Consider the following 11,643-nt stretch of genomic DNA (forward strand, 5'->3'; position numbering starts at 1 on the left):
TTTGAATTTTTTAAAAATCTCTTCCTAGAAAAATAATCATATTTTGTATATAATTATAATAATAATAACAATAACTTTGGCTAACGTTCAGAAAACACAACCGTTGCTTAAAATACAGGGTGTCCCAAAACTGTGGTCAACGCTCGTAAAAAGGTAGAAGGGGGATCGAGATGAACATAAAAGTCCAATATTGTCTTTGGTTAGGTCTTGAGTTAGATCTTGGGTTAGGTCCACCAATAATCGAAGTAATTTTTCAAATTATGCGAATGAGAGCGCGCCAAGAGAAGAGCTCGATCCGCTCGAGCCATATATAATACGGAAGAAAAAATCTATTGTGGATGTATGATAAGCTTTTATCAATTTACTGTTCACAATTACGATAAAAATTAATTAAATTATTTGCCGATTTCATACGTTAATATTTCGATTATTTGTGAACCTAACCCAAAACAATATTAAACTTTTATATTCATCTCGATCCCTTTTACATTATCTTTTTACGAGCGTTGACCAATATTTGGGACATCCTGTATAATTAATCGATCTGAATTTAGAGATCTAACAATAAAGATCAACAATGATCACTGTATTTTTTGAACGCAACCAATATATCATACAGATCTATACATTTTGTTTTTAATAACTATAGTTATCATATAATAGTTAAAAACATATACATTTTACTTGCACTAAAAAAAAGTTACGAAAAATAAAAAATTATAGTGAAAAGAACAAATAATATATTAACCTGCAAAATTAAATCGTGATTTAATACTAGGTTTGTTTTTTATTCCTGCACTGCTGCACTGGTGCAATAAGTTAGAATAAGACATATATTTTTTCTCATTCTTACTTATTGCACTAGTGCAACAGTGCAGGAATAAAAAACAAACCTATTGATTAATTAGCTTCTACAAATGTTACGTGTGCATTCAATATTTATAATTGCTCACTGAGTAAGTCACTAACGAGAATCGTCAATTGGACATTAGGATTTAACAAATATCTTTTGGGTAAAACAAAATAAATTAAAATTCAAATTTCTGATTGGTCGATTCATCACTTGCCTCAATCTCCGATGCGCAGACTGATGATACAGGCATAAAGGCCGCTAGAATGAACAGACCTTTTAAAAGAATTATGCAGGGCAAAACGCCAGGTGGCTCTATATTTGGCGCCTTTTTTGACGTCGAAGGGCACTGGAGTCAACTCTACTTAGCAATCTTAGATGACATCATGTTTCATACGGTGTTTGATTGATTTTATTATTTATATTATTAGCCTATGGGTTTTTCTCTCCATAGCTCGTTTTAGGTCTTCATCATTTTACAGTGTTCTGTATCTTTAATTTTTTCTTAGTGTCGTTAATCGACGTGCATTCGAAGTCGAAGATATCGGTTCAGTTGTATGAAAATAGTAAATCATTGTTTTTAGGTTGATTTATTAACTAGTAATAGCAATCAGTTGATAGAGCAACCTATCAAATCTGCGTCCGTCATCTTTCATCACACATTTGTTACGATGGCTAATCACGGTATAATGCACAAAAAGTTCAAAGTTTAATTTCGTACGCAATCATACATGGATTTAGGTTATGTTTAATCCAATTATTTTCAGACGATGACAAAAGTGAGAGTTCCGAAATAAGAACGGAAAACGAGGCAGAAGAGGCCGAGGAACCTGACAAGATATTAATTATAGATCCTGATAGTGAGGTGTGTATTTTACGTACTGAAGTGATCTATCTTTATTAACAGAGTTAATATATTTTTAAAAGATATTAATTAATGGATTTTAATAGCGAAATGTGTCTTTAATTCTATCAATATAGATTCGTTCAGTTTATACATCATTTTTTAATTCTAAGATTTTGAAAAAGATAGTATAAGCTAAATCGAGCTTAAAGATAATATGTATCGATAAAAAATAAACATTACTGGCTTACTTTTGTTAAATAGAGTTTTTTCAAAAGATATTAATTATAGAATTTTAGAACAGCTAAATGTATTTCTAATGTCTCTTCTAATATAGATTAACTTTAATCTTAGTTTATTTATATCTGTTCAATTTTAAAATTGAAAAGATTAAAAGTAATGTGCATTGATAAACGGGTTTATTTTTATTAAACAAGGTTGAGAATATTTCTAAATTTGCATGTTGTCATATATTGTGAATATATTGTGAATACTTTTTCGATGAATTTATTCTGATTGTTTTAGGAGTTAGATTTTAATCACTCGAGATTAACCAAGCTGGAAAATCTAGAACCACTGACGCAAATACGAAGATTATGCTTCACGTGGAACCTGATTAAAAAGATAGAGAATCTTGATACGCTTACAAGTTTAGTGGAACTGGAATTAAGGGATAATCAAATTATTACCATAGAGAATCTAGATGCTCTTGTGAATCTGGAGTATGTCTTTCACCTTTGTTATATAATTTCTGTCTAATGAGTGGTGTACTCTAATAATTTAATGGGTTTTAGACTCTTGGATTTATCGTTCAATCGTATTAAGAAAATAGAAGGATTGGGCAACTTGTCAAATTTGCAAAAATTATTTTTATCGTCAAATAAGATTGTGCAAATAGAAAATCTCGCACATTTGACAAATCTTACAACATTGGAATTAGGTGATAACAAAATACGTGAAATTGAGAAATTGGAGAGTCTCGAGAATCTGACTAATTTGTATCTTGGTAAAAACAAAATTACCAAAATCCAAAACTTGGAGAATCTGAAGAACTTGACATTGTTAAGTCTACAAAGTAATCGAATCACGAAGATTGAAAGTATTGAAGAATTAAAGAAATTGGATCAATTATATTTATCTGAAAATGGTATTACATGTATAGAAGGCATAGAAAATTGTCCAGAATTAACGACGTTAGATCTAGCTAATAACAAAATTAAAAAGATTCAAAATATGGATCATCTTGAAAGTCTTGAAGAATTATGGGTAAGAAGAATTAATCGATAGATGCTTCTGTTTTACTATTAAGTTGGATTGTTATTGTAATTTATTATGTTTAACATCTGCAGATGAATAATAATGAAATAGAAGATTGGAACACATTAGAGAGTTTAACAGCCAATAAGAAACTGCAGACCGTGTATCTGGAGCACAATCCCATTGCAAAAGATCCAAATTACAGAAGGAAAATAATGTTGCTGTTACCGTGGCTCGAACAACTGGACGCCACTCTTTGTAAAAGAAAAACGGGCTAACAAAGGAAGAAATAACAAGTAAAATTATAAAAAATAGAAAGTACGACTAAAGAAATAGCAAAAAATTGTTCATGAAGGATCCATGTGATGGAATACATATATAGTATTGTTATTTTCTTCTGTTGTATCCAATACAATTGGATTGTATAGAGGCTTGGCCACAGGAGATTAATAATAATACTTATATCGAAAACACGCTTGATATTAGGCTATTATGTAAAACTATTCGATGTCGAAGTTTATTTGATGATCTGCTCCTTTCTTTTGTAACAAAAAAACAAAAATAGATAGTCGATTCGAGTGTCATTATGATGAATTAAAACAATTCTCTACTACGAATAAATCAATATATTCTCTTCCTCTTCTAATTATATATATTATTGTACTATTGCACATTTATATGAAAATCTATTTGCACATATATATTTATCAATTATGTTAAGAATCTAAAAGATCCAATAGATCGCAAGTATTCCAATTATTTTTAAGATATATTTCCATTAAAAGAGAAATTTTCTTATAATTCTTTTTAATGATTAAGATGTACCTTAAAGCCTAGTGCCCACAATGCTAGAAATCAGTCTGAGATCTTGGATGAAGAGAAAAAATTAAACAAATCATATTTGAATACTTTAGTCAATCGATAATATGACTGGTTTATTTTTTCCATATGTGGACATAGGGCTTTATAAAATAATTAAGATGTATATTTTATAGCAAAGGCAGTTTTTTTGTAATTGTCACTTCGTTGACCCGTCTTGATAATAATTATTATTACAGTGTAATCATGCAATATGTTATAATATGCTCTAAGCTTACATAAATAAATCATTAAATGTCTCGAACTCTCATTAAAGGAATCGATTAATTTTGAGTCGTAATTTGCGCTCAAAACAGACATTAGGCGAACAATAGGAGATTAATTATAAATAAAGAGGATTTTATCTAAAAATTTATCTTTATATTCATAATAATCGTGAGATATCGAAGAATTTTATTATAATTCACATTTTAGTAAAATTTCTTATATTAAAATTTACTAAAATTATAAAATTCTTTAATATCTTTTAAATTTATAATTTAAAAATTAGTAAATTTTTAAATCAAATTTTATTAAAATTTTAATTTGCTATTCAATTACCATAATTTTAAAGGAAAGTTTTAAGAAAAATTTATTTCTATGTGGATATTTTTTGAAATTAAAATTGACTCGGCAAAATGTGTAATTCGAAGTTACTAATAGCCTAATCAAAAATAATTGTTTTCCACAAGTCTGTTCGTGCATTCGCGCGTTTACCATGTTTTTCTTTTTCGAGTCTGCGCGCACGTTTCTCCGTTTTCGAGCGCGAAAAACACTATTGAAATTCGCATAACTCACCACCTTTGTCACCAAATGCGATTGCGCCAATTCGTCCCTGCTTGTCCAATCGCGCGATGGCCACGGTGGCGATTGGTTGGCGCGTGCCCCTTACCCCTCTCTCTGCGCACACGCCGGTGCGAGCCCCCCCCCCCCCCACGCACTTACGTCGTGCGCCGTGACGTCACCGCGCCAGCGCTCGGCATTCGGCCATTTTGTGTGAATGAGCGCTCTCCGTCCTCACGGAGTATTTGTGTGTTGCGGCGGATTCGCGGCCAGTGGCGGTGAATAAACTCCGCATGATTTAGTTTGACGCGCACAGGACGGAGACACGCTCGGCAAACGGATTACATGCGTCAGTGAGAGGCTGCGATCGACCGAACGCTCGCTCGCCCACCCGCGTTAACTTCCGTGCGCGAGAAACTGTGGAACAGGTACGATGGAGGATAAGGCGTCGCTCAAGGAACTTGACCAGTGGATAGAACAGTTAAACGACTGCAAACAACTGACAGAGAGCCAAGTGAAAACCCTCTGCGACAAGGTACGCGGTCCGCCGAGCACGCTTGCCCGTGCACGGCTCCGCCCTGTCCCCAGCCGTTCCAGGAGCCTCGCGCCGTGATGCGCACACCTCGCCGTTAATTATTCGCGCTGTCGCGTGTATGTACGTGCCGCGTTTGAGAACACGGTATACGAGATACCGTATACCGTACGTGCGCGTGCCCCGTGTTCCGCTACCCTCGGCCGTCACGGTGTCCACCGGTGTTCACGCCGTGTCGATCGTCATCGCGAGGGTGCCCGTCGACCGCCCCGGGTAACCTCGGAACGATTTCTCGTCGTCGTGAAGCGTCTTCCGGACACATCAAATTCGCTCTCTTCCACGACGGTTTCCGAGGCTAGGTTTTTTTTCAGAGGCATGGTTGGTGGGGAAGGGCGACCGTGCATTCGCGATTCTCGTGTCAATCGATTATTCAATCTTGTCTATATACGTGCTGTTTTTTAAACCTGTTAACGCGGTTCCGCAACAGGTGCATGTTCCTCCGTCGTCGCCGCGCGGTAAATCATTTGCACACAGGTGCGCGTCTCCCGCGCGAGACGCCCGCGGTTCTCCGTGATTTACGCCTAGGTGACGAACAGTCCTGTCGTCGTTGCTCGATAAACGAGCGACGGATGTACATAGCTACCTTGCAGTAGCATTTCTGTGTTGTCACACAAGTCGCGCTGTAATATCTACTTCACGGGGCGACGAGGAAAATTATCACTTCGTTATGAATCACCGCGTTCACTTTTAAACCGAGATAATCTGTCATTGTGTTTGACCGATGATTGCAAGAAATACGAAATTGTCATCGAGTGTTGACTCTGGTGCTTGCCATGCGAGCCGGAAAGAAATATATTAATGTGAAAATTTTTGAGGGCAATAAGGATCGTTCGAAGAACGCACTCCGCTCTCCGAAGTTTATTTCATCCTGTTCTGATTCCCAGTAGACCGACCTAAATGATACGAGTATATTTTTGAATGAATCTATATTTAGACGTTTGAAGATGGTATTATAGCCGCAACATTCCTTACAATTAACGCATTGCCGCGTTGTTGTCTGCGTGTTATGCCAGTTGGCTGAGATTGCGTCTAAACGTTTACATATAAACGGCAGTAATTATATCTGTAATTGGCAAATTCGTTGTTGTGAAGAATTTCTGTTTTGAGTATCTAGAGATAACATCCGATTGCAAACAGACATTAAGCCCATATCAGATATATTGAAGATTGCGAATCAAAGATTAGAATTTGATTCAGTCAATTTTAATTTTAATTTCCGTTTTGTTTCAATTGGTTGAATTTTAATCTTTCTCAATCTCCAGAGCAGCATGTTTTTTTCTCTTAGGGAAAAAAACGTGAATACGTTTTTCTATTTAATACTTTAATTATTGAAAAAAAAAGTTCAATAATAAATTAAATATTAGAGATATATGAATGACAAAAATAAGAAGATTAATGAGTATAAATACATTTGTATTAAATACATTTGTCAGTTCTATAAACTGCGTGCCAATATGATAGTCAAATTTAAAATGCAATCATAAATTGAAACTAAAAATAATATTTTTAATTAATTTTGATTGTCAAATTTAATAGTAATGCTATGAGTATCTTGAAAATTGTAAAGAATTATATCACGAAAGTATATTTAGTAATTGATATGACAATATTTATTAAGCACTAACATCAGTCTTGAACAAAAAGCATTTCTTATGTCTTGTAAAAGTTTTCACTTTTCACATTTGCATCCTAAAGAAAAAGTTATGATAATCGCTATCCAATCCATAATCTGTTATGGGCTTTGTAATCTGAGAGAGCCTGTCGGCGTGATATCTTATCACATTAGTTGACACAAATGTTATCTTTCATTGTGCGTCAATGATTTAAAATAGAAAGAGATTTAAATCTGCGTTACATATTATACATATATAATATAAATTGTACACTATATTGTGCTTTTAGAAATTTGTCTACTTTTATTTCCAAGTTGATTTACTTTTAGTTGTATGTATGTAGCAGGAATATCTTATAATATTTTAAATTTTCAGGCGAAAGAAATTTTAGCTAAGGAATCAAATGTACAAGAAGTAAAATGTCCTGTAACGGTATGTGGAGATGTACATGGACAGTTCCACGATTTGATGGAACTGTTCAGAATAGGTGGTAAATCACCTGATACGAATTACCTTTTTATGGGTGACTATGTTGATCGTGGCTACTACTCGGTCGAGACTGTCACTTTACTCGTAGCTCTCAAGGTATAGTGCAATTTTACTGAATTGTTATGTTATGGTTTTAATAATAAACTGTTTAATATGTTATATTTAATTGTATGGTGCACATATGTATAAAAAGTTTTTTAAACAGATGACAAGAAACATATTTAATTTATCCCTCTTTTCCTTGTGTGTTTTGTATAATTAAAGGTGAGATATCGAGAAAGAATAACTATTTTGCGAGGCAACCACGAATCGAGGCAAATCACACAGGTGTATGGATTTTATGATGAATGTTTACGTAAATATGGGAATGCCAATGTATGGAAATTCTTTACGGACTTATTCGATTATTTACCATTAACGGCGCTGGTCGACGGCCAAATATTCTGTTTGCATGGTGGTCTGTCGCCATCGATCGACACCTTAGATCACATACGTGCTCTAGATCGTCTTCAAGAAGTGCCACACGAAGTTAGTGCTTGGTTTCGTAATTTTCATGAAAACTTGTAATAGTAGAACTTCATTTGTAATTGTTACCGTTTGTTTGATACAGGGCCCCATGTGCGATCTGCTTTGGTCAGATCCAGATGATAGAGGAGGATGGGGTATTTCACCCCGTGGGGCAGGTTATACCTTTGGTCAGGACATTTCAGAAACCTTTAATCACTCCAATGGGCTAACGCTCGTGTCACGAGCTCATCAGTTGGTCATGGAAGGTTACAATTGGTACGAATATATTTTAATAGTATTTGTCCAATTTTAAATTATTTTTTATACATTAGTTCAGTCTAGGACATTTTATGAGAGAGAACTTTGCAATATATAATATTTATAATGTTTTTTTCAGGTGTCACGATCGCAATGTTGTAACTATATTCTCAGCACCCAATTACTGTTATCGTTGCGGAAATCAAGCTGCAATCATGGAATTGGATGATGCTTTAAAATATTCATTGTGAGTATAACTATAATATATTTAATAGTTAAAGTTTTATATATATATATATATATATATATATATATATATTGTAATGTAATATATTTATTTGCAATTTGTTTTATCGATCTGTTAAATGCATATTGTTATATTTAAATATATGATAAATTTTTTTAATGTATAAAATAAGCATTAAATGTGCTTTTATATGTATATTATATTTCTTTTATCGCTCAAAAGATTTACAATTCAAAATCTTAAAAAATGTGATGCAACTTTTCTCTGGCACACGCATATATGTTTATTTTCTCTTATTTTTTTCCTTTTTTTACAGCCTACAATTTGACCCAGCACCAAGACGCGGAGAGCCACATGTTACCAGGCGAACGCCAGATTACTTCCTCTAAAGAACTAGACTTCAGGGCTAGGTGTCAAGGTAGGGGAATGGAAACGCGATCCTGACTTTATAGTGACGTCGGACAACACATAATTTATAATAGTACATCGCTAAATGAGTGTGGGGCCCCGTCATTCTTCACACGTACCACATACAGCCCCAAGTATTATATCATGGCTCACTTTGTGGTGTCTCATTGAGAGATAGAATAGATTACACGCACGTTCTGTGCGTGCCTTACATGATACATGTAGACAACATTACTTGTACACTAAAAAGGAAGAAATAATACAATAATGTACACACGTATCGATTAAATTCACTTGTAGCATTGAGTTTTACAACTTTTATTATATCCGCTTGTATTTTTATTATAAAAAAACAATATATAATAATGCACATTTGCGCGCAATAGGTAGAACAAAAAGAAACATCGGTATAAAGTAGTATATATTGTTTTGTAATCTTGAATGAGAATATTAAAATTCGTCGAGAGAAAGAGAGAGAGAGAGAAAGATTTATATAAATGAAGCAACATCGTGTGTATTCTGAATGATCGTGTGTTTTAAAGGAATTAATTGTCATGCAAGATTCCAAGAAAATATACCAAAATGGTCGTAATTTATATAAGTGTCGAGTTATTAGTGTGAATGGAGCCTGAAGTGTTCCACTTAAAGGAAATGCAAGGTGAGTTGATGCAACAGTAAATTGGCATGCATAAATTGTGCCATATAAGAACTCAATAAATATATAATTTGCAAGTAGAAAATTATTGAAAGATTTAAGATAGCATTACACATACGAATTCATCAAAATCATGATGAGCAATTGTTTTGTTAAAATTACAGTTGCTTTTGCGTAGTATTTATTATTTTATGGAATAGACATGTTTATTTAAATAGATGGAAATTTTTAAAAAGCGAATGTAAATCTCGTTCTCATTGATGTAGCTTTCTATTAATCTATATTATTTTTGAAGTACTACGCGTTTGTACAATAAAAGAAAAATCGATGAGAATGATATTTACATCCGCCGATCCGTATGTTTTTCTTTAGATAAAATAATTATTTCACACTGTACATAAAATTAGTTGATTTGTTTTTTTACATTTGTCTTGTAATTATAGACTGCAATATAAAATTGATTAATGACTATAATAATAAAAGAAAATTACAACACTTTTGCATCAATTCTATCTGCCTTCTAAAGTGAAACACGTACTTTATCGAGTGAATCTATGCATTCATGATGATTAAATTAAAAAAAAAATTTGTTTATGAACCTATCCTGACGACCTTTTTATTATAATTAATAGACGTGAAACGATGCTTCTGGTAAATAAACATGTGTAATGCAGCCAAAGCAACCTAATATCAAATTTTATATTTAAATGCAGACGCGATTTGTGTACAATGATCAGCTGAAAGAAAAAGAACACGAGGATGTATTTATAAGAATAAGGATCGCAATTCAAATGATACATAATGAAGCAATTACAATAGCGATGACGAGGGACGATAAGGTGAACGTGAAATGTGTTATATGCACATTATAGCAATTAACTAAGACTGTAAATCCATATACAGCACAGGATGCAGCGCGGAGTTAACGCGAGCCTTCTGCACAATGCAGGCTAAGCATTTTTTTTCTTTTTTCCGTTTTCTATTATACAATATACGTATATACATAATATTCTCTAGACTAAAATAATAAGAATAAATTTTCCTATAGAACAAAAATGCACTTGTAGTATTATATATAATGCGGCGAAATTTAAAGGTATGGCGAAAGAATAATAGGTATCAGCAATTATTATAGCTAATTTTATATCTGCTCTATTTATTGCCCTCTCACTGCATACCGACCTTCATACGGACGAAATGAATACGAAATACCGAAATACTATTAATAAATAGGGTTTGGAGACATGCATAGTATGTTATCTACATAAATATTATCATATTTTGATTTCGTATTGGTGTGAAAAACAGGAACGTTATTACATGATGCCTCATTTCAACGAAAATATCTTAAAAATGCTGAATGAATGAATTTATACAAAAATATTTATGTATAAATTATTTAATTTTGAACGGTATGAATTCCATATTAATATATTTATCGGAAATAAGATCGTCTTTGAAATTTAATAATTATCTTTTTTTAAAATAAAACTATATGCCTTTTCTTAATAAATTTTAATTGCATTGAGTTTTACAACTTTATCTCCAGAGTATTAATATTATCGAAAAGTGAATATTTTAAAAACATTTTATTTCGTAATGCATTCTGATATATATATTTTTTAATATATAATTTTGCATAGATTATTTTGTGTAAATATATTTATTTTTAAAATATTTGTCTATTTTCATTAAAATGGAACATCTTGTATTCTTAAAAATTCATTTATACATTAAACATTTTTTATCTAAATTTCGAAAAATCCTCGTACTGTATAAATTGAATAAACCATTAATACGTATATACAATAATCTTAGCTGTTTGAGAGAGAGAGAGAGAGAGAGAGAGAGAGAGAGAGAGAGAGAGAGAGAGAGAGAAAGAGAGAGAGAGAGAGAGAAAGAGAAATTAGATTTCATTTTAGATTTAACTTTATAGAAATGTATATGATTAATTCGAATATTACAATATGTGTGGAGCAAACTTTGTATATCGTAATAAACTAAAAATTTTTTGTGATAGCTTTTATAATTTTTTAACTTATCTGAAATAATATTTAAATAGATTGTACACACGGTAAATATAGAATTGGGCTATTATAACCATACAATGCACTTTTAAATTTTGAGCTTTATTTGGATATTTAATTTAGTTGGCAAAATCTAATAATCACAAATAGACAGACAAGTCCAGATTTGCGAAGAACAAAAAAATGCCATAAACATATAATCATATAATGTCATTTTATTATAAGGAATTAGAGAAATAAAGAGATATTATCACA

At 32.6% G+C, this 11,643-nt stretch overlaps 2 protein-coding genes across 2 annotated transcripts; both read left to right on the forward strand.

Moving 5' to 3' along the window:
* Window positions 1-1,220: 1,220 nt before the first annotated feature.
* LOC105831625 (protein phosphatase 1 regulatory subunit 7) lies at window positions 1,221-3,729 on the forward strand. The gene is made up of 5 exons (XM_012671871.3): window positions 1,221-1,534; window positions 1,618-1,715; window positions 2,220-2,416; window positions 2,489-2,960; window positions 3,044-3,729. Exons 1-5 carry the CDS (start codon window positions 1,522-1,524, stop codon window positions 3,227-3,229), a joined length of 966 nt encoding a protein of 321 aa, XP_012527325.1. The 5' UTR covers window positions 1,221-1,521; the 3' UTR covers window positions 3,230-3,729.
* Window positions 3,730-4,780: 1,051 nt separating this feature from the next.
* LOC105831626 (serine/threonine-protein phosphatase 2A catalytic subunit beta isoform) lies at window positions 4,781-10,040 on the forward strand. The gene is made up of 6 exons (XM_012671872.3): window positions 4,781-5,127; window positions 7,173-7,382; window positions 7,551-7,814; window positions 7,897-8,069; window positions 8,191-8,298; window positions 8,615-10,040. Exons 1-6 carry the CDS (start codon window positions 5,026-5,028, stop codon window positions 8,685-8,687), a joined length of 930 nt encoding a protein of 309 aa, XP_012527326.1. The 5' UTR covers window positions 4,781-5,025; the 3' UTR covers window positions 8,688-10,040.
* The last annotated feature ends 1,603 nt before the right edge of the window (window positions 10,041-11,643 follow it).

Source organism: Monomorium pharaonis, chromosome 2 (assembly GCF_013373865.1).
Source record: "Monomorium pharaonis isolate MP-MQ-018 chromosome 2, ASM1337386v2, whole genome shotgun sequence".
Lineage (NCBI taxonomy): Eukaryota > Metazoa > Arthropoda > Insecta > Hymenoptera > Formicidae > Monomorium > Monomorium pharaonis.

What these genes read in the sequence shown, in the direction of transcription:
- LOC105831625 (XM_012671871.3), top strand. An exon ending in TTATAGATCCTGATAGTGAG is followed by an intron (nt 1,716 to 2,219) that starts GTGTGTATTTTA and finishes TGATTGTTTTAG; the next exon opens with GAGTTAGATTTTAATCACTC. An exon ending in AAAGTCTTGAAGAATTATGG is followed by an intron (nt 2,961 to 3,043) that starts GTAAGAAGAATT and finishes TAACATCTGCAG; the next exon opens with ATGAATAATAATGAAATAGA.
- LOC105831626 (XM_012671872.3), top strand. Translation starts at nt 5,026, where the DNA reads ATGGAGGATAAGGCGTCGCTCAAGGAACTTGACCAGTGGATAGAACAG. An exon ending in TGAAAACCCTCTGCGACAAG is followed by an intron (nt 5,128 to 7,172) that starts GTACGCGGTCCG and finishes TTAAATTTTCAG; the next exon opens with GCGAAAGAAATTTTAGCTAA. An exon ending in CTTTACTCGTAGCTCTCAAG is followed by an intron (nt 7,383 to 7,550) that starts GTATAGTGCAAT and finishes GTATAATTAAAG; the next exon opens with GTGAGATATCGAGAAAGAAT.